The sequence below is a fragment of the Pogoniulus pusillus genome, chromosome 8, assembly GCF_015220805.1.
Source record: "Pogoniulus pusillus isolate bPogPus1 chromosome 8, bPogPus1.pri, whole genome shotgun sequence".
Lineage (NCBI taxonomy): Eukaryota > Metazoa > Chordata > Aves > Piciformes > Lybiidae > Pogoniulus > Pogoniulus pusillus.
The window spans coordinates 20839169-20862737 of NC_087271.1; the positions used below are offsets into that span (position 1 = coordinate 20839169).

Genomic DNA, 23569 nt, shown 5'->3' on the forward strand with positions numbered 1-23569 from the left:
TTATTTTTAATTATTTAGGGTTGTTGGCTCATTCTGTGTAGGGTTGTTTCTTTACTAAGTCAGGATTTGGGTATGTTTTCTTCAATGCTAGGACTTGGATTTTTGGTGGTTGTTTTTTTCCAAAGGTTAAAATTTGCAAGGCAAATGCACAGATCTTGGCTATGTATTTTCTCTTTCCTTATGCATTTTCAAAGGTACTGCTATTCTATGCTTCCCCTGTACCTGGCTAAAAAAATCCAAACTTGTACTTCTGTAGGTGTTACATGTGTGAAGGTTTTTTGTTTGTTTGGTGGGGGTTCTTTTTTGTGTGGTGTGGGTTTGTGTTTTTTAATTGAATTGCAGGAAGCACACAGTGTGTTAAGAGTAAGATTGCTCCTTTCTAAAAGTGGCTTTACTGATTTCCTTTTGACTTCTGAATAAAACGCTGGCTTGTACACTGACTCCAGGGTACCTTGAAGTCACTGAAGCATCAGATCTTAAGTGCTGATGAGGCAACTGGAACAAAGCAGAACAGGAATTGAGCTACTCGAGAGAGTAAAATAGTGTTTAAAATTTTGTTTAGAAAAATACACAATCTTCTTTAGAAAGGTTTATTTTAGCAATTAAAAAAATAGATAATGTAGGTTAAGTGGTGGTTTGGCATCGCTGTCAATACTTACTAAAGCTATCACTAAACAGCCAATTTTTGATTCAGAAATTGATTAGTAGGAATCATAGAATCAGTCAAGGTTGGAAGGGACCAAAAAGATCATCTAGTTCCAACCCCCCTGCCATGGGTAGGGACACCCTACTCTAAAGCAGGCTTGCCAGAGTCTCATCCAGCCTGGCTTTAAACACCTCCAGGGATGGGCCCTCAACTGCATCCTTGGGCAACCCATTCCAGGCTCTCACCACTCTCATGGTGAAGAACTTCTTCCTCACATCCAGTCTGAAGGAGTTAGGGAGTAGTTATGCCTGACTCTTAAAACAACCTGGTCCCATGTCCACTTGCAGCTTTCTTCCATGTTGATTATTTTTGTTTAAAAATTATTAGAGAGTAAATATATCTCAGGTATTTTTTCTTTCTTATTTTTTTTTCCCCAATGGAAATAATTTAAAAGGGAGCTCAGAAGCCTAGTTCCCACTAGTTTTCAGATGAGGCCTGTTTTACAGATGTGAGGCCTTTTATGCTCCATTAGAGCTTACCAATCAACCTTTTGTGGAGGAATCAAATAGGAATACTAGAGCTGGGCTCAAAGTAAGCTAATTTATTGAAAGAAAAAAATATTCCAGTTTATAATTCAGTTGTGTTATTTGAAAAATAAAATGAAAAAAACTGGTCCTGAAAATCAGGATTTTTTTGTTTGTTTGTTAACAAAATGTTTATAGCATCTAATTCATAATTGGCCATCAGATTTAAGATAATACCATCTAAATTAGTATTTATAATTTTTAAAATCCTGAAAATCAGGTTGCTTCCTATACTCTTTAGACCTCTGAAGTGGATCTTGGACTTTGGAACACAGATCTTTGAGCATGTTTCTCCTGTAGCTGGGAATTCATCCTCTGAGCCTGCTGATGTGAGAAGTGAAGGAGCTCCTTGTTTCGTTTCATGAGCAAAATGTGTTTTTCTGCTTTCAACTGTAGAAGGCACAGTGATGGGATTTACAGTAGCTCTGCGTAATTTCATAGAAGCATAGAATGGTTTAGGTTAGAAGGGACCTCAAAGATCATCCAGCTCCAAGCCACCACCATAGGCAGGGACGCCTCCCACCAGAACAGGTCCCTCAAGGCCTCATCCATCCTGGTCCTGAACACCTCCCTGGGCAACCTGTGCCAGTGTCTCACCACCCTCACTGGAAAGAATTTCTTCCTAACATCCGGTTTAAATCTCCCCTCTGCCAGTTTAAACTCATTCCTCCTCATCCTGTCATTACAAGACCTTGTCAATAGTCCCTCCCCAGCCCTTTTGTAGCCCTCTTCAGAAACTGGAAGACCACTCCAAGGTCTCCTGGAAGCCTTCTCTTCTCCAGGCTGCAGAGCCCCAGCTCTCACAGCCTGTCCTCATAGCAGAGCTGCTGCAGCCCTCTGAGCATCTTGTTGGCCTCCTCTGGACTTGATCCAACAGTTCCAAGTCCTTCATGTGTTGGGGGCTCTAGAACTGTACACAGGACTCCAGATGGGGTCTAAGGAAAGCAGAGTCAAGGGGCAGAATGCCCTCCCTTGCCCTGCTGTCCACACTGCTCTTGCTGCAGCCCAGCACACAGTTGCTGTCTGGGCTGCACTCACACTGCTGGCTCATGTTGAGCTTTTCATCACCCCAGACCCCCAGAGCCTTTTCATCAGGACTGCTTTCCAGCCATTCACCACCCAACCTGGATTTGTGCCTGGGATTGCGCTGATCTAGGTGCAGGACCTTACTCTTGGCCTTGTTGAATGTCATAAAGTTAGCCTGAACCCATCCCTCTGGATGGCATTCCTGCACTTCTGTGACATCCCATCCACACTTAGCTTTCTTAAGTTCAGGCCTTCTCTAAGTGACAGATCTGACTTGCTGTGAGATGCATTTCCATTGAGGTATCTTGGAGTGTCTTCCAGATATTTTTCCAATGAGTTCTGTTTAAGAATGGAAAAGAGATAGCTTTCACCTCAGCATTTCCAAAATCCTCCTTTGCTCAGCTTTCCTTCTTCTGGGTACACATTTTATTAGCTTGCATCCTCCATCATAATACCCTCTAACTGCCCAGGGCAGATAATCTTCTCAGTAAGATCATCCTTAAGACTCAGCTCTAAGCTTACCCTATGAAGTTTCTTTGCCTTTCATATTCAGTGTCTATAAATGATAGGGTTTAGGGTTTTTTTTTTTGCCTAGTGTAATGTTCCTTACATTTCATGGTTTGTTATCTTTATTTCTAATCCCAGTTACAATCTTCTTGTGGAGGGGCTCACTGGAGTAGGGAGGGTTTCCCAATTTATTCTGACCTGTAATGCTCTATGTGTCCTTGGACACATGGAAACAATTTCATATGAATGCTCAGGAGGGTTGAAAGATTTTGAACTTACAGACAAGCTAGAATTCAGCATTGCATTGCTATGGTACTTCTAGGTATTTTAATTTTGCATTAGATGCCTCATTAACTTTTAGCAGCCTACCAGTATCTGCAGCAGGCCTAAAGGAAACTAGGAAGGGACTTCTTATAAAGACTTGTAGTGGTAGGATGAGGGGGAATGAATTGAAGATGGAAGGAGAGAGATTTAGATGAGGAAGAAATTCTTCACAGTGGGGGTGATGAGATGCTGCAACAAGTTGCCCAGGAAGGTTGTAGAATGCCTGGAAGTGTTCAAGGTCAGATTGGGCAAGGCCTTGAGAAGCCTGGTCTCTAGTGGAACATATCTTTTCTCAGTGCAGGGGCATTGGAACTAGATACTTATTAAGGTCCCTTCCACACAAACCATTCTGTGATCTGATATGTGATATTTATTTTCAGTACATAACAATTTTTGTATCGGACTTTTTTTTCTCCTGTCTTGGTATTGCAAAATGCAAATCCATGTGCAGTATTTCAGCTTTATTTCTTATTCTCATTTCCATTTGATACTATCCCAGTGATGTAGAAAGCTGGTTGTTGCCCTGGTGCCAATTTTTATATGTTCACAGCACTCCTGGAACAGGAAATAATCCTCCTTCTCAAGATAAATCTGGTATTAATTACATAGTGAACTTCAGACTTGAAATAATTGCTTAAATGCTTGTTTGTCAGCAAGTTTGTAAGCTGTTCTCTTATAGCACAGCTGAGTCCCTGAAATGTTCATACTGCTAGTATGAAAGTTACTTTCTGATTCTTAATAACATAATAATTTCAGATAAGACAGTGTAGTTTATTCAAGAGGTGTGTGCTGTGAACTGTATTTAAGTGAACAATACTGTTCATTTGCTTTGCTAAATTTTAGTTAAGTATACTTTAAACCTTTTCTGCATGTCTTTCAGTGAGTATGGTGGAGAGACTTTACATGGACCAGCGTATGGCCCCACAAGTCATTCTACAGCAGCTTCTTCAACTCCTTCCTCATCCTCAGCATTTCGCCATGTAGTGCCATCTAGACAAATAGTGGAAAGACAACCTCGAATGCTGGACTTCAGGGTTGAGTACAGAGACAGAAATGTGGATGTAGTACTTGAAGACAGCTCTACAGTAGGTAAGGATTTGTAAAAATGAAGTGAAAAGTGTTGTGGTAGAGTTGCGAAAGCAAAAACAAACAAAAAACCACCGAACTCCAAAAACCCAAATCCTAAACCAAAAAGCTAAGTAAAACAAAGCCCCTCAAATAAATAAGAGAAATCCCCCCGAAAATGCAGCCTTGCCATCTACTGACCATTTTCACATATTTTTGCAGCTTAAAAAAGAGCAAAATTTCACTAATCCATTGTAAAGTTTAGTGTTCTGCCAAATAGATGTAGTTTGAAATCCGTCTTTCTTGTGAACTTGCTGCAGGAACAGCATGAAGGTTACTGATTAAGTTGTGGCATGAAAATGTAATTTGGGATTGTATTAGTGTAGATACAATCTACTAATAAGCAGACAATCTTGGCAATTCCTTTTTGAATCTGTTGGCCTCTATTTCTGTGCAGGATTAGTGATTGGAGGAACCGTTTCCAGTGTGAAGACCTATCAGTGCTTTCTTCTCTCCTCAGTTTTACTCTTTTATGCAAATTAAGAATTATTTTATCAGTTTTGTTGTCTTTGGCTTAAAACTGATGTATTTTTCACATGCTGTTTTTCACATTCTCCAACCAGGTGTTAATTTACTTTTACTAAGGAAGAAGAGGTTTGGTTTTGGTTTGTTTTGTTGTTGCTGGTTTTCTGGGTTTGTTGGTTTTTTTAAGTGAAATCTCTATACAGATCGGATTAAGGAAGAAACAGCTGATCAGAAGAATTTTCAGTGCTGCAGCCTTATGTGTGTGATGAAATTTTGAAATGGAAACTCTTCGTTTTCGTCTTTCAGCATCCGATTTGGTGTTGCCTGTTGCCATCTAGTGGTGATTACTTTAATCTTTGAGCGTTGCATGTTTTACACTGCACTGAGTTGCATCCATGCAGAGCAGACGTAAAAGTCTGATCCAGTCTGAATTTTGCGGCTGTAGCACTTTATTTTTTTTTTGTTACTAACTTCTTTCAAATGGAAATGATTAACCTGTAGGGCAGTAGGCAGTTGGTGTAGAACTTTTGTCAATATCTTCTCATGAAGATTGAGGGCAGCCTTGTGTTCAAAGTCCTGAGAAAAGTGAGGAAGGCAGATAGTAGAATTCCATCTGTGGACTTCAAGAGAGTAGATTATTGGCTTTTTCTGGAATCTACTCGGTAGGAGTCTGTCAGAGGTTGCCCTGGAGAGCAGAGAGGCCCCTGGTTGATCTTCAAGGACAACCTTTTCAAAGCACAAGAACAGTTTCTTCCAACACACAGAAAGAGAAGCATAGTAGAAGGCCAGCACAGAAGAACAAAGAATTTCTGACCAAGCTAACTGCAAAAAGAAAGTACACAGAAGGTGGAAGACAGTGGTGGGCTCTCCAGGAGGAATACAGAGATGTTGCCAGAGTATGCAGGTTTGGAGTTAGGAGGACCAGAGCTCAAGTGAAGCTGGAACCACTGAGAGATTAGAAGGGCTTCTGTAAGTACATTTGGTGTGCAAAGAAAGACTGAAGAAAATATGAGCCTACTGTTCAGTGAAGAACTTGTTCTGTGGGAAGATAATGGAGCAAATCTTTCTCCAAGCTCTTTTTTTGAGCATAGGAAAGGAAAGAAGGTGATTTGGAACAGCCAGCACACATAAGGTCAAGTTTTGGCTAACCAATATTAGTTACCTTTTATGTTTTGAGGGTTTGCTCCATGGACAAGGATAGAATGGTGGATGTCACTTTAATTACACCTTGGGCATACTCTGCTGTAGTATCTTTGTAATCATGCTATTACGAACTAGATAAGTGAGCTAATAAAGTAGGTAGATAGTTGCTTGGACCACTGGGCTCAAAGTCTGACTGGTAAACAGTTATTAGTCTTGGGATGTTCCTCAGGCGCTGATCCTAGCGCCAGTCCTACTTAGCGTCTTTATGGAAAAGCTGCTTGTTACAATGAAGACAGTTGGCAAGTTCCAAAAGAATACTGGATCAGATCAAGTGGTTGGTAACCTGGAAGGCAGCGCTTCTATTTAGAGGGCCTTGGACAGCCCTTATAAGACTGCATCTGGAACACTGCATTTTGAGATCCCAAGTACAAAAGAGATGTTGATGATCTGCACTGAGTCCAGAAGCGGCCAACAAGATAGCCAGAGGCCTGGAGCACATGACAGCATGAGAGAAGAGGCAAAAAAACCTGAAACCTGAATTTCTTCAGCCTGGGAAAGTGGATGGAAGAGGTAGAGACCTTGCCTCTGTCTACAACTGCCTGCTGAGAGGACATGGAGAAGGTGGAGCCAGCCTCTTCTTGGAGGTGCATGATAATAAAATGAGAGGCAGCGCACACAATTTGCAACTTAGGAAAATTCACATTTGATATAGGGATTAATTTTTTTTTTGTTCTTTTGGTTGTGAGAATGTGAACCAGATTGGCCAGAGAAGCTGTCAACCTTCCATTCTTTCAGATGTCAAGAGTCAGGTGGACAAATCCTTGGCTAAACTTTGAGCTGGGCTTAGGTTAGATGAGCTCCTGAGGTATCTTCCAGCCTGAATTATTTTATAACATGTTGACTTCAGGGAGAGGATGGCACTGAAATGTGCAAAATGTTAAAACAGCTGTCAGAGGAGTTAAATTGTATGAGCACTTCATCTTTTTAGATCAGGGCTGTTGCTAATGGAATTGCATATGGAGAATATGGTCCCTCTTTAGACCTGGCAAAGTCTCTTGCTCCAGATAGCATGCATCCACAAATGGTTTGATGTCCAGCATACCCAGTGTGGAGCTACTCACTTATCCAAATTGTCAGATCCTCATGTGATTCTCCAATGAGTCCTGCTTGATGTGACTTTTAATTTTATTTTTTTTTAAACTTCATTTGTCCTTTACTGTTTGAAGAATATATTGCAAGAATAACTAGGCTAAAAAAATGGGTTTTGTAGTAAATTATACCTTGGTGTTGTTTTGTTTGGTTTTTTTTTAACAGTAACTTGGAACTCTTTGGAAATAAAGCAGTAAATGTATACATTTTGTATTTTTTTTCCTGTTTTCTCTTCAGGAGATATCAAACATATTCTAGAAAATGAACTTCAGATTCCTGCATCCAAAATGCTGTTAAAAGGGTGGAAGACTGGAGATGTAGATGATAGTGTAAGTTTTCGGCTATATTTTTAGTTAACTAAATTCAGAGTTTCAAACCAAGCATCTGTGGGTGGGGATTACAATGCAGGAACTGAGTTTCAAACAGTATTCTTTGTCTCGGGTGGCATACAAGAAACTCTTAAACGCTGACCAAAAAATTAGAACAAATCCCTTTAGTTTGTGTTGGCTTTGTGTATGTGGTGAAGGGTTGGACTTGATGATCTGTGAGGTCTCTTCCAACCCTGATGATACTGTGATACTGTGTGATATATATATATGTATGTGGTCCACCTACAGAAGGGATGCTATGAAATGAGTATCTCTTGAAAGAAAATATTTGGTGGTATTGTAGCTAAGTATAAATACTGTGTCAGAATCAGGGAATGTTTTGTATTCATAATGATTTTTCTTCCCTCAGACTGTTCTAAAATCTCTACACTTGCCAAAAAATAATAGTCTTTATGTTCTAACACCTGACCTGCCTCCTCCTTCTTCCAGTCATTCTGGGTAAGTCTTTTGGCCATAAATTCTACTTGTATGATTTGGGTTTGTATTTTTATGAAGTCCCATGTGTTCTTCCCAGGAATATGCAATCAGTAAATACAAAACATTTTCACTGGGATGAACTACCTCAGCACCTCACTGTTGGGGAAAAAACAGGGGTTATGTTTTTTAAACTGTTGGTGTGGTACATGAACCTCTTGGGTACATGCAGAATTTGACACCTCCTAAATCTATGATGACTTTGACAGAAGTTTATTCCCTGTGGAAATGAGAACTGGCCTGTCATAAGTTACTGCATTACGTTGGTTATTGCATTTGATATAATGGTTTTAGACTAAAAGAGGGAAGATTTAGATTTGATATAAGGAAGAAAATTTTTACAGTGAGGGTGGAAAAACACAAGCACATCTTGCCTAGAGAGGTGGTAGATGCCCCATCTCTGGAAACATTCCAGGTCAGGTTGGATGGGGCTCTGAGCAACCCATGTTGTTAAAGATGTCCCTGCTAACTACAGAGGGGTGGAACTGGTTGATTTCTAAATGTTTCCTTCAACTCAAAACGTGCTATGATTCTGTGTTGATTACTTTACTATGCCCTGTTATGAATTATTGACAGCATAGCAGAATTCTCCCTCTGCGCAGTTTGTTATTGTATTTTACTATATGTTGGATTTTTAAAGTGTACTTAGACTGAATAATTTCCTCTAACCAAACAGGACATCTTTTATTACTGATGTGAATACTCAAAAGCTCCTGGTGTTTGTATATGTCAGTGAACACTGCAAAGGTTTGAAAAACAAAAACATGATTTATAGAAAATGGAATCTTTACTCTTACAAAACAATTTGTAATTACTTTGATTACTTTTCCAAAGGCAGAGCAGTATGTGCTCTGTGCTACGAAACCAGGAATTTTGTTGGGTTGTCACTAGAGGGTGCCCAGTGCCTGGTCCTGGTAGAGCCGCGCTGCTCCGAGGGGGCTGCGCAGGGATGGGTCACGTCTTGCGGTGCTTAAACTGGAGTGACTGCAAGCTGGCTGAAGAGGGAGTTGGCTTTCTGCACTTGTAGTCGGTAAGAGAATATTCTACAGGTGCTGTCGTGTTACTGGTGAAGGAAATTCTTTGACAAGCAACAGAGATAAATAATTGGCTCCCTAGTGACTGGAAGTACTTTATGCATTACTAAAAGATACTTGTTCCTATCACTGTGTACTCTGTGGAGGGAGTAAGAGTGCTGATCTGATTTATACAAATAATAAAGAAGTATTAAGAAGTGGTAACAATGGAACAGAGGTAGCAGAGTGGCAGTGAGATGTATTTGAGCTACATGTGCTCTTTATGTGCAGACAGGAGCTGCAGTTGTGTGTGAATACACTTACTGATTGTACTGAAGCAGCTAAATGAAGGATAGTGAAAATACTGTGGAAAACTACAGTAGGTTTGGTGTTTGTTTTTTTTTTTAAAGTCCATTTGCTATTTCAAAATTTTCTACCCAGGTCCCATGGTATATTGAAATGTGAATGTTCTATATTCTGGAAAGAAAACTCTGGTCTGAAGAACGTTGTTTATATAATAAACTATATAACAACAAACAAATGTGACAACAAAGTGTTTTAAAACAGTTAATGGATGAATAGTTTAAAAGAACTTCATTTGCTAGTAAAATCAAAGCGGTTGTTACCTTTATAGTTTATACTTGTTTCATAGTGGAGATTAGTTCTGGATGGTTTTTTAAAGATAAAGTTGGTAGCTTTAGGATAGCAAATGATGATTAATTAGTGGCTATTTAAACAAGGATAATTTGAAGGCTAGATTTTCTCCCTGAAGTCATAAATTCTAGATGAAAGGGGAGGCTTGCCTTCAATTAAAGCCTCCATGCAGATCAAAACACATTAATTGAAGCAATGTACCAAACCCAGTTACACTGTTTACTGCCCACTGTTAGGTCAGTTATTATTCAGATTAGGTTGTTACCCACAATTTTTAAAAGGACCATGCTCATATCTATTATTAATGGATGTTAAGGAACTTTGCCTCCTACTTTGAGTTCATCTGTCATCTTCTTCAAATGCCTTCTATTTTGAACTAGAGATAAATAGCTGTGATTTGAATATCTTCAGAAAGTGATATTTGAAAAGCTTGGGATTTCAGTACGTGACATTTTATGTATATGTCCTTCTTAAAAGGAGCAGTCTGGTCACAGCTCTATAAACTCCAATATGTGCCTGTTTTTGACACTGAGGAAGAGCAGTGTCTGAAACACCTTTATCCAACCTATTGGTATGTAGGCATTGAAGTTTATTGTGACAGACCAAATGGGTTTAACCCAGAACTGACTTAAAACTAGCATCTAAATGTAATGGCAAAGTGATCCTGCAGTTTACACAAACAAAAATCTCTTTGGTTATCTTCATTCATCAGTGGCATATCTAAAGCTTTTATAGGTAATAGAAACCCATTGAATTACTACTGCATGCTAGTAAATTGAGGTGCAAAGATTAAATTTAAATGTCAAACACCACCTGTAGGGTTGCATGCCCTGCTCCACAATTTCATTTGGCAAAGCCATACTTATCCATGCATGATATCCAGAACAATAACACCATGTTCTGGGAGCTGTGGGTGTAATGAAACCTGTTTTCTGATGAATTTCCATCTCATTCCAGTGGCTGCAGTAAGATAGCCCTCTCCTTTGCTTTCCTTGAGCTTGCTTACCTCTGACACTGCCTCCAGTTCTTATGTGTTTTGCAGCACCCGTGCATTTGCTTTCCCCTGCATAGACAGTTGACTTGACTGTTGTCCAGCTGGTAGCCAAGGGCTATTGAAGTGAAGGACACATTACATGCTGTTTGTAGTTCTGTAATATTTGGTTGGTGAAGTATAAAAATACTGTGCTTGTACTGCAGTCTTTTACTAAGGCAGGTGGTAATTTGAGTCCCTATCCTCTTCCCATCTGTTGCTTTACATTTTGAGACTTTTATAATGGTGTCAGACGTCCTTGAAACTCATGAATATGTTCAAAGTTACTGGTAGGTCTGGTGGGTGAGAAAACCTTTATTTTCTCTGCAAAAGAGCTAAAGAATGTCCAGCATTTAGTTGTCCAAGGGGAGGAGAGATCACAGGATCTTAGGGGTTGGAAGAAACCCAAAGAGCTCACCGAGTCCAACCCCACTGCCAGAGCAGGACCATACAGTCTAGCTCAGGTCACAGAGGAACACATCCAGACGGGCTTTGAAAGTCTCCAAAGGAGATCACTTGCACCAGTTTTATCAGATTGGCTTCTTCTCTTCCTCAGAGTGACTTTCTTTCCCTTTGTTGCCTCTGGTGCTTCTGGAAAGCTGGCCATGCCCAGTTCAGGGAAAGCTTTTGGAGAATGCAGCAAAGGGTACCATCAAAAGCTTAGGTGTGCAAGTCAGGGTGTGGAACTAGGTCGTCCTGATTGTGTCTCCTTTCTGTCTTGCACGTTCTAGGATGCACCTCTCAATTTTTGTCTTCAGTTGTCACTTCACTGTGTATACTATATTTTATGCTTTTTTACTAAATAGATTAAAATCTTTGGTATTTTATTGCACCTGATGAATCATTGGAAGGTTCAAAACAGTTAAAAGCTATTTGACCAGGTGCATACCTTGGCAGTTATAACAAACAATGTATTTCTATTCATGAGAACGAATCTTATGAGGAGCAACTGAGGGAGCTGGGGATGGTTAGTTTGAATAAGAGGAGGCTGAGGAGAGACCTCATTGCTGTCTACAACTACTTGAAGAGACATTGTGGAGAGACTGGTCTCTTCTCACAGGTAATTGGAGACAGAACAAGGGGGAATGGCCTCAAGCTGAGGCTGGGCAGGTTTAGATTGGACATTAGGAAAAAGTTTTTCATGGAGAATGGTCAGACACTGGAATGAGAAGTGGTGGAGTCACCCACCCTGGGTGTGTTTAAGGATGGTTTGGATATGGTGCTTAGGGCTATGGTTTAAGGTGACTCTTGTAGAATAGGGTTCTAGGTTGTACTTGGTGATCCTGAGGGGCTTTTCCAACCTGAGCGTCTCTGTGATTCTGTGGTTTTTGCTAATCCATTTAAAGAAATGTAATAATCTGTCTGTATGGGAATAAAAAGCACTGTCTTTGACCTAATGGGTCCATATTTTGCTGAATGCATGGATGTTAGATTGTTGCAGAAGAGTGGTGATTGTGGCATGGTGTCTCCTTGTACACTATCACTGTAGCAGTGTTAATTGAGAGTGATCTAACCTGCAACTCCAATTACTAGTATTGTCTATTTAGCTGGACAGGAGGAGTGCTTTGCTTTAGTTACTTTGAAAGCTTCAATAAGAATGGTAAGATTAATGTTTTATTTTCACATCTGCTCATGAGACAGTTTAAAAATCCTGAAGTTTAAAATGCAGTAGAATGTAAACAAAAGGGCTTCTGCTCATTTACATGTTAGCCAGATTTGCTAACTGATTGCTGTTTGAACCTAATCTACCACCTCCTGCTGCATTAGCTACAACAAACATTACATTTACATAGTGATTTCTTATTTTGTTTTAATGTAAATAATCTGTAATTACAGTAAATTTGGGCTTCTGTTGACATGAGCTTGTATAAATCTGTAAGTTTAAAATGGAAATGTTAATTACTTTGCATGACACCTCTTTATATAAAATTTGGGGATTTTGGGGGAAATCTCCATGTGACTAAGAAAGATATTGCCTTGTGGGAGATAGTGAATGTATTTCATAAAAACCTACAGAACTGAAATGAAAAGGGGCATTTGCTTATTGTTGGGGAAGCAGGGGGTTTGGATCTTTAGGGTCTCTTCTAACTCAAACCATTCCATGATATATACTTTCAGTTTCAAGGCTTAAAATATTACTAAGATTTCAAAGAAAAATAGTAATAAACCCCAAAATAGTGCATCAGGAAATAAGGCATTAAGGCAATCACTTAACAATAGATAAAACTAATCCATTTTGCATATTAAACGTTACAGCACAATAGAAAGGCAGTAAAACTGCACACTTATAATAGTTAAGAATGCTAATAAAATTTAGTATTGTCTATACTGAACAGATACTATCCCCAAAATTAGCATTATTTGCAGGTATGTGCTTCTTTTCTAAATATTGCTTCTATTGTTAAGTTTTCACACTTGTGGTTTATAAATTGTGCTGTATTGGAATTCAAACAGAGTAGCTACTGAAGAAACTTTTTCCAGACTCTTAATTGAGTCTTGATATTTTGATTTTAATGGGAAAAAAATTCTGCTTGAAATTCAGGCTTCAAAGAGGAGCGTTTTTGTTTGCTTGCATACTGTAGAGTTTCAGTTCCAGCTGAATGCTGGTTTTTTCTGTGCACTGTGGTAATCACAGGATGCTTGGGGTTGGAAGTGACCTCTAAAGATCATCTAGTCCAACCTCCTGCCAGATCACTTAGAGCAGGTCACGCAGGTGGGGTTTGAATGTCTTTAGAGTGGACTCCACAGCCTCTCTGGGAATCCTGTTCCAGTGTTTTGCCATCCTGACAGTGAAAAAGCTTTTTTTTCCTTATGTGTACGTGGAACCTCCTATGCTCCAGCTTGCACTCATTGTCCCTTGTTCTGTCACTGGACATCACTGAGAAGAGCTTGGCTCTGTCCTCATGACACTTGCCCTTCACATACTTGTAAACATAATTGACATCACCCCTCAGTCTTCTCTTCTTCAGGCTAAAGGGACCCATCTCCCGCTGCCTTTCCTTGTAATAATATTTCCCTTAATAATCTTTGTGGCTCTGTGCTGATAACCAATATATAGGTGATATATTGGTTGTATACATACATGCAATACACACACACACACATGCAATACCTACAAAATCCTGAAGTCGCCCAAATCTCTTGCTAGAATTGTTCAGCACAATTATTGTGCTCAAGTCTATTTTCTTTTCTTTGTTCTTTGACTTCCTTTTTTGGGGTGTAGGCAGAGTTCCTCTAATAGAATTGAGGTGCCCAAAATACCAAGTTCCCTTGCTGAATAGCAAATATGTAATCATTCAGCTGAGGTAAAAACAAATGAAATGGCAGCATGGAACCTATCAGAAATGCTTTTGAAAGCTAGGATTTGCAGTAGGGGGGGAATAATGCTGATAATAGTGGCTCTGTTTCTAGAATTTGAATTTCTTTTCCCACTAATTAATTATCAGATTAATTAAATTCTGTTAGCACTGGTGGTGGCGGTGAAATCTGTCTTGAGATTAATGGGACCTGGAGTTTGGCCCTTTTTATTTTTCTAACAGTTCTCCTTTTAATGCAGATGTTTCATTTGGAAGCTTGTAGTCAACTTACAATGTTTGTAGGCAAACACTGAAGCCAAAACTTTAGAAACTTGCCTTGTGTTTCAGTCAGTCAATACAATTATGGGCACCTAAAAAGAAGTAAAAGTAAGCTTCAGCTTACTGTCAGTGAGAAATTTCCGTTCAGTACACTTATTTGATACATTTGATCACAGTCTTGTTAGCTGAAAATACAATATTTTGAGAGCAAAGTATATTTTGGAAACAGAGTTCTCTATTGGCACGAATAATTTCGGATAATCTACATCTCTAGTTGCTGGAGGAAATTAATATGGGTGGGGACTAACATCAGTGGTTTCCAGCTAGATGTTCAGGCTATGAGAGTTGGGGCTCTGCAGCCTGGAGAAGAGAAGGCTTTGAGATGATCTTGAAGTGGCCTTCCAATATCTGAAGAGGGCCTACAGAAGGGCTGGGGAGGATCTGTTTACAAGGTCTTGCAATGACAGGATGAGGAGTAATGGATGTAAACTGGCAGAGGGGAGATTGAAACTGGATGTTAGGAAGAAGCTCTTTGCAGTGAGGGTGGTGAGACACTGGCATAGGTTGCCCCAGGATGTTGTCGGTGCTCCCTCCCCGAAGATGTTCAAGGCCAGGTTGGATGAGGCCCTGAGTGACCTGTTCTAGTGGGAAGTGTCCCTGCATATGGCAGGAGGTTGGAACTGGATGATATTTGAGGTGACTTCCAAGCTAAACCATTCTATGATTCTTTGAAATCAACTCCATCTTGCAGAGGAGCATTGGCACCTGTAAGAAGTCAGTGTCACAGACTGCCCATCAGATGTGCCACCAGTTCTTCCTCCTGTTGACTTTCTGCTCTATATTGTCCAGGTGTTACGGCTGTCAGACCATGTGAAATTTTGATACAGGAGCTCAAAGGATTCGGCCAGTTGACCATTGCATTTCTGCATAAGCAGAAGTAACATTCCTCATTGTGTTATTTTTCTGAAGGAAAGGCGAATAATTAACCACACACTTTAATTGGTAGCACTTTCAAAACCAAATTTCCCTCTTTTTTTTCCAAATTGTTTGTTGTGTTGATTTTTCTTTTTTTTAAGCCAGCTTAAATTTCAGCCTCTTCTTTGACTTTATTTGGCTATGAATGTGCACTGAGAATTTGCTTGTGAACATTCAGCTTGTGTTGTTTAGAAATTCAGAGAGCAGACATGTCAAAATTCTTGTCTGAAAATGGAAGCATTTAATTTTAATGTAGAGCATCCCTGCCCATGGCAGGGGGGTTGGAATTGGATGATCCTCGTGGTCCCTTCCAATCCCAACTGATTCTACGATTCTAATTTTAAGGCATGCATGTCATTTAAATTAACTGTATTTGAAGAGTATTATTTCCTTTTCTAAATACTCTGCTATCACATCCAGATGAAATAGAAAAGTTGAAAGCCTTTCTTACAAACAGATGGGTTTTGTTAGCTGTATTTCACATGGTGCTGAAGTATGTGTACCATGCATAGCTTGACAGACAGGGTTTGATGGAACAAACCGGTTTCATTCTAGGGTTTGCTGAAACAAACTGGTTTCATTCTATGCTTCCATCAATTACAGAATGAAAACATGAGTCACATTATCAGTTAGCATCTACAGATTTTCAGATAGGTGCTCACAGGGGCTGTGTGATTCTGCATGGAATCCAGAGCCATTCACAGATGCTGTTTTCAGAGAAACTAAGTATGTCATTTGCCCTCAGTATTTGCTGAAAACAAATAGAAAATCAGAATCTGAAAAAACACAGCAGGGTATTTTGGTTGCTCCTGAACATTTGCCAAAAGAAAATGTGGTTATGGTGATGCTACGCTTACTGTTAACAATCACATTAGAATTAGCTTTGAAACTAAGCACACGACTTTGCACGACTCTTGCCCTTTTGAAGGACTGTTAAGTACTTAAATTTTTTTGAAAGGCCTTTTCTACCAGGTTCTGTGAGAAGTGCAGATAACTTCATGTTCAGCTTAGGTGTCTTCAGTTACATTTGTACTGTGGTCTATCTGGACTTCAGCAAGGCCTTTGACACTGTCCCCCACAGTGGAGGTGGTGCCCGGGGAGGTGGTGGAGTCACCGTCCCTGGGGCAGTTCAAGGCAGGATTGGACGTGGCACTTGGTGCCATGGTCTAGCCTTGAGCTCTGTGTTAAAGGGTTGGACTTGATGATCTGTGAGGTCTCTTCTAACCCTGATGATACTGTGATACTGTGATCTGCCCTACACTAAATCATACCTAGCAATGCCAGTAAATTAACTTTATCTTCCATGTTACAAAACCATAAAGGACGAGAAATAGTACCTCATGATTTGGTTCTCTATTATGTGGTTATTATGTTTAAGATGTCACGGAATCCAAATTAAGTAGTTGAATGAAGGTATTTTGTAAGGTAACTCTTCTGGAGATGTTAAAACAAATAGTTCATCTCTTGCTAAAGCATCCAGTGAGTATTGCGTGGGTTCCATACCATCTCAGCAGCAAAACTGCAGAGCACTGGTCTCAGTATTTAAGAAAGATTTAAGTATTTAGGAAAGATGTTGAGGTGCTTGAATGTCTCCAGAGAAGGACACCGCAGCTGGTGAGAGGAGGCTGGAGCACAGCCCTATGAGGAGAGGCTCAGGGAGCTGGGGTTTTTCAGCCTGAAGAAGAGGAGGCTCAGGGGAGACCTCGTTGATGTCCACAACTATCTCGAAGGAGGTTGTAGCCAGGTGCAGTTGGTCTCTTCTGCCAGATACTCAGTGACGGAACAAGAGGACACAGCCTCAAGCTGTGCCAGGACAGGTTTAGGCTGGATGTTAGGAAGAAATTCTTCACAGCAAGAGTGATTGGCATTGGAATAGGCTGCCCAGGGAGGTGGTGGAGTCCCCATCCCTGGAGGTGCCAGGGTTTAGTTAATTAGAAGGTATTAGGTGATGGGTTGGACTCAATGATCTTGAAGGTCTTTTCCAACCTGATTAATTCTGTGATTCTGTGTGATTCAGTAGAGGTTCACACTAACAAATCAGGCCGAAAATAATCTATCCATCTTTCTTATTGTCTTGCATCCTAAGGTACAGAACTTGTCCTTTGTTGCTGAGAAGAATGGCGTGTTAAAGTGTCATGGAACAGTGAAGATGTGAAGGAAAAAACCCATTATTTTAAGTGTACATGATAAGAAAAAGAAGTAAAAATAATCAAATTAGCCCAATTGAATTGCGTATGCCACTGAACAAGTCAAATCTGCATAGATACTGCTTAGCAATCCAAGCTGTGTTACAGTGTTGCCACAGTGTTGTAGCCTAGGTGGAACTGTGCGCAGCTGTAGTTGCTCTGTCTGCAGCAGAAGTTTCACCTTCTATTTTGACAGTTAAGTAGTTGCATAATACTGTGCCCAGTTAAGCAAACAGGATGCCTTTTTAACATCCAGATCTTTTCTTACTGGGAAAACTAAAAAAGCTCCCCAAGTTTGTGGCAACACTGACATCTAACTGGCCTGTTTAATCTGTATCTCGTGAAGTAAATAAATTATTAAATCTGGTTTCGTGTACATTGAAAGCAAATTGAGAGGAACTAGCGTTTTTCATGAGAAATTTTGCTGTGGTTAGTTTTCCAGTTCTAATTAGCTGGGTTTCTGTGTTTTGTCTGAAACTGAGTGGAAGAATTTCTGTTGGGTTTATGCTTCAGATAACCCTAGAGAAGCAAGAGCGTGCTTTGCCTCGATCTACTTACCATCAGTTTTTAATGTGCATTGTGGGTTGATATTTTGCCTGGTTATCAAGATGCTTACATGCCTGGTATTAATGGCTTTATGAGTGCTAAATACACCCCGTGTTTGTGAAGATAAAGTGACTCTCTCAATTTTGAGAATACTTAACATTAGAAAAGCTTTAAAGTCTGCAGTCACCTTATTAAGGAAGGAGTTCAGGAATGGCCTTTGGTCGTTCTCAGCATGCTTCATTGCGTTTAAAAGTGAAAAGAGAGATGATAATGTTGTGCCTGGACTTGTCCATGTAGAGTTTAGGGTACCCTGGGGTTTTTGCATCTAACTGTAAAACAAGCTATAACATGCTTATCCCTGATTCTCTTGTTTTTCTTTCAACCATTTCAGGGCCCTGCAGGAGTCATTAAATCAAAACTTCATGCTGATTGTCACCCATCGAGAAGTCCAGCGGGAGTACAACCTCAACTTCTCAGGAAGCAGTACCATTCAGGAGGTGAGTGCTGATTCACAGCTGAAGAATAAATGTAGCTCATTATAGCTAATGCCAGCTCTGTTAAAGAGGGTCTTGATGGATATTCCTTTATTTCATTAGTCCTTTTTTTGTTTAATCAACTGGATCGTCAAGACTGCTGTGATTTGATTAGAGAACTTGGCCTAAAATAGGTTTTCTTTTAAATTATGCAGAAAAGATGTCTCTTTTTATATTGTAGCAGCAAGGTATTTGTTGAGTTGCTCTAGAGTGATGAGGAAAGGCAGTTACTCAAATTCTATTTTATCTTGAAGCCCCTTGAATCTCCCTCTGTCTCTCCTCCTTTTAACCAGCTCCATCTCAATTTCATAGGCACTTCTACCATGGCTGGTGGCTGCCGTAGTGTTGTAATCCTTAGTGCGTTGGTAGCCAGATGGTTTTCTGTTTAATGGATGTCATTGCCGTTCTGTAGGATGACCAGCAAGGGGTGATGTTGTAGAGAACTTCAGAATTAAGTCCTATAGGAACAAATACATCTAACGTGATTCTGGACTTTGTGAATTTAGAACAAGCAGCCCTCAGGTACTTTAAAAACTCCTTTCTAAAGCAGAATGTAGTTGTCTAGTGCTCCATGGTATATCTGATGCCATATGTTTGGGTTTATTTTTCATACAAGCTGCTAACTACTGGAAACAGGACAAACAATCTAGAAATGTGAATCTTCAGAATTCACATTACAAAATATTAAGATCAAATGTTTGCTTTTCAAATTAAATGTATGTTTGCAGTCTCTCTAACACTTGTCAGTCTTTTAGTACTGAACAGATTTTGTTTTTCATGTCACATGCTGGCATTGTAGGCAGAATTAAGTTTCCTAATATTAGCTATAAATGCAGTATATCATACGACAATGAAAAATGATCATTTACTGTTTTAATTTGGAATCCTACTACTCTGAAGATCTAGATATTATCTTTCCTCTGTATGAGAGCCTGTTTTCTATTTTGCCTATTCCAGTGTATTATAGTAAGTTGTGGTTTGGGCTTTTTCAAAATCATATCAATGAACATACTTGCATCAATTTGTTTTTTTGATGGCCCAAATTTAGACTCTTTACAGTGAAAAATAGTGTGAATATTTATGGAAACGAATGATCAGAATACTTAGTTTTAATTTTGAAATGGTGGGATTGTACATGCATATAATTTGCTTTTTTATCTGTGCTATATCAGTTATTTTGCTGGTGGAACTACCAGCTTAAAGGAACCAGAGAGGTATGACAGTGCATGGGAATTTAGGCTACCTCTGCTTGCACTGAAGTTTTCTTGTTTGTTGGTAATGGCAGGTTACAGTCAGGATGCTAACTACTACTGTAATTTAAAAGTCAGTTGTGACTTTCCCCATTCAACATTTCAAGTACCAAAGAACTCCATGCCCAGCATGAACATCACACCTTTCCTTGCATTTCTGTCTTGTGTCTGCCTGTTATATACAACAGAGTGTATAAAGTTTTGGAGACCATTTCAAGGGCTAAAAATTAAAAGAGAGCTCTAGACCTTGTGCAGCTGATGCTGAACAGGTGGATATTGTCTGTCTGTGCAAAGCCTCTTGCAAATCACTGGGGATTTGGCTGAGGTCGGTGAACATTTATATAATTATAGAAAACAAGCACTGGTTTGTATGTCAACTTTCTAATAGCTTTTAAGTTTTTTTCTTTTAGCTTAGAGTGAGCATTGTAACAAATGCTTGATCAATCTAGTTGCTCTGTGTGAGCTGCAGGAATTTGTAACAGCTTGTGTGTTCTCTCCCTTATCTAACAATCCATGGAGAGAAGAGACTTTTCCCCCCCCTTAGTAATTTTTTTTTCTCCCCTCTTTTGTTCATACTTAAACAAATTAATAGTTTAGTTTCCTTCTGGTCTGTTTTTGTTAACCGTGGAAAAAATCTCTATGTGCGTTGCAGCTGCCAACCACAAGAGGGCAGGAAGGACTATTCAATTATTACCTAAAAATGCTGTTCAGTGTTTTCAAATTAGCTTCTGGTATATTAACAAAAAGGAGTATAATGGCCAAGTTATTGTTTGATTTACAGATAATTGGCATATTGCAGGGAGGAGACTTAATTTCACCCTTTTAAATTAAACAGGGAGATTTAAAAAGACATAAAATATTCATTAATGTTCAGTGATTATAAAGCAGTGGCATATATTTATTCTACCTTTATTACTGTTTCGATGGGAAAATACTGCAAATATTTCAGAAATCGACTTGGCCATACTGACAAGTTGAAATGTTTAAGCAGTGTTAATGCAATCTACTCACACATTATATCCTATGCAGAAAGATTCAAAATGACTACATCAATTATTTAAGGAAATACTTAAAATTCTATAAATGTTCTGCTGCTTGGCACAGTTGGGTGCAACTGTCACTCCAAGGCTAGTTTAGCTTATTATTAGTATGGTGAATTTTAAGGAATAGATTATTTTTTTTCAAAATGTCTCAAAAAAAAAAACCAAACCAAAAAACCCCAAAAGCCAAAACCAACCAAAAACCCAGCCCCACACAAAAACCTCATCTGTACCCTTTTCAAAACTGTCAAATAGATTTTGCAATGGATTAGATGCAAAATCCAGTGAGCTCTCGGATGTGCTTCCCTAAGATACTATTGCTTCAGTTCTGTGTTGCCCTTTTTTTATTGCTCAGAATGCATGTTTAATAGTAAATTATATCTGGATTAATTGTTATTTCAAACTAATCTTGGTGTGTAATGAGGAAACAATCTGAAAGAAAATTCCCTGAGAGCAGCCTGAAGCCGCAGCACTCATGTCTGCTTCCGCAATTCCTTGTGTATTAGTTCAGTGGTTGGATTTTGGACGTTCCTTGAAAAGGCTTTATCTAAATCTTCGACTATCATTCTTTATCTAAATCTTCAACTGTTTACATATTAACAATTCTTTTCTCAGCTTAAAAAAAAAAAAAAAAAGTAAGTTACATTTAGTTGTACTGATGTGGGATTATGAGTCTGTAGGGAATCTTCAGAAATGAAATTAAAAAATTAAATCAATCTCATCCAGTATGCTGCATATTGGATATTTTTTTTCCCCAGTAAGTTGGATGGGGGCATTTTGAGCTTGGAAAGGTAATGATAATGTGTTGGTCTAAATTGCAAATTAATCAGTGTCCCACGTTTCTGACATCTGTTTGTTCTTATAAAACTGCAGTGTTAAATTAATTCTGGGCAGATACTGTCCTGAGAAATATGATGGCTACTTTTTGCCATGATTTGCATTTTAAAGTGGAAAATTAATAGGTTTTGTACCAATCTGAAGACTGTAAATAAACATATTTCTGCTGCATTATATGGTGAAATAAGGACCATTCAAAGAAATTTAACTCCTAATACTTAAAAGTTTTCTGTCTGAATATGTGCTCTTCATTTTATAAGACAATTTGTGGAGACTATCTGTAATTGGAGTGAGAGATTTTTTTAAGTTTTAATTTGAGTAGTTGTGTGCTGAATTGATACAAGGCAGTGCCACATGCACCATGATTTGTTTTCTGTCTATTTTTATGAACTTGGTCTCATTTAGCAATGAACCACTTCAAATTTTCTCACGTTGTAGTCACATTATTTGATGGAAATGAAGGACAACTCATTTCAAAGAGGGTTGTATTTACTCATTTCAGGTAATACAAGTTTGTGTTCATATCCCAAGCTAGACAAAATAATTTGTGAAGAACTTCTTGAATTTGAGTTTTTATCACAATAGCATGCTCCATACTTTTTGCTGTTCTAGTCAGTGGCATAAGAAAAAAAATTATTAACACACTGGATAGCTTTGTTAAAGTCAAGGAGTTTGTCAGTTTTACTGCTTTGAAGTCTTTTTGGGATTCCTGTGTGCAGGATTGCAGAAGTATCCAGGGTACACAAGCCGTGGCTGCTAAAGGGTGGATGAGTTAAATATGCAGAAACCTCGGGCCTCTTGTAGATTGGTGATTTTATTTGTAACTGCTGAGAATTCCTGTTGAGAATACTAGGTAAAGCATGTACTGGGCACTATAATTCCTAGTAAAACACAAAATCTGTGCAAACAATGCAAAGAAGATGGGTCTCTAAATACTGGCTGCCTCTGTGTAGCTGCATCTGCTCTTTATTCCATTCCGTTAGCCAATAACCTAATCGGAGGCGAGCTGCTTAGCATCCCTGTCACCTGTGATAGGTAATATATTTGTTCTTTGTTCCCTATAGACATACTGGCTAAGGTGGAATATGAAATGCAATGTATCCAATAGCACTCCAGGCAGGAGGAGGAACTACTTGTGCATACAACTGCTCGGGCTGAGATATACTATAAATTCTGTGTTGACAGACCCTAATGAGTTTGAAGTCCTTTGTGCTTAATTTCTAAAAAACTTTTCTTTGATAAGAGGATATATGTGAAACAAGATACAGACTTGCCATTTAGTAAACATGCAGGCAGAAACCTTATCTGAAAGGCTTAAATAAGTGTAATAAATATAGATAAGCAGATGAATTACTTCTGACGTGCAGAAAAATAATCCAGGTCTTGTAGATTTTTCAGATCTAATTTTTGATATCTGTATAAAATATGTTCAAGACAATTGTAACTGAGTGAGATCATCCACTGTAAAGGTCAGACATTGGCATGGAGACACTGTATATATATAAAAATAATGTTATTCTTTTTAATGCTGTAGGTAAGTAATTACCAGATATATCAAACCAAATATGGTAAATATATATTAACCATTTCAGAAACAGTAGTGTAATATTTTGAGGAGATTTTTACTTGCTTTCAAAACTGTTGAAAATTATTCTTATGCTAATAAAAATCTGTAGCTAACACTGTTTGCTGTTTAATAGGAGATGCACAAATATTCTGCACTAATATTCAGTTACTCTTTTAGTATCAGAGAAGCTACTAAAATATATTACTTCTGTACTGATTGTACTCGAGAACCATAATTTTTTGTGTGTGTGAAACTTGACCATTTTGTTTGCTTTTTAAAGAAATGTCTGATGTAAAAAAATATATTCAGTTTGTAGCAAGTCATAACAATGGTATACATAATTTAAATGTCTATCACTGTGATAAACTCAGTGTTCTACAGTGGTAAATGAGTACTGGTTAGCTAGCTAGGTTTTGACTTTGTAAACAAGAAGAGAGGAAAAAAAATCTGTTTCCCTTAAACTAAATCAACCTCTCGATTTGTTTATTTGCCTTTCTCTTAAAGAAGACAAGCACATGGCTAAGCTAAAAA

The 23569-nt window shown here is 38.8% G+C and overlaps 1 protein-coding gene across 2 annotated transcripts in view; it reads left to right on the top strand.

The window, feature by feature from the left end:
• FAF1 (Fas associated factor 1) overlaps positions 1–23569 on the top strand; it is a 190537-nt gene that overhangs the window by 40314 nt on the left and 126654 nt on the right. For both annotated transcript variants that reach the window (XM_064147538.1, XM_064147537.1), the window contains 4 exons: positions 3968–4176; positions 7207–7298; positions 7708–7796; positions 18203–18308. In XM_064147538.1, the coding sequence (XP_064003608.1) occupies positions 3968–4176; positions 7207–7298; positions 7708–7796; positions 18203–18308 (496 nt within the window). The remainder of the gene's footprint in view (positions 1–3967; positions 4177–7206; positions 7299–7707; positions 7797–18202; positions 18309–23569) is intronic.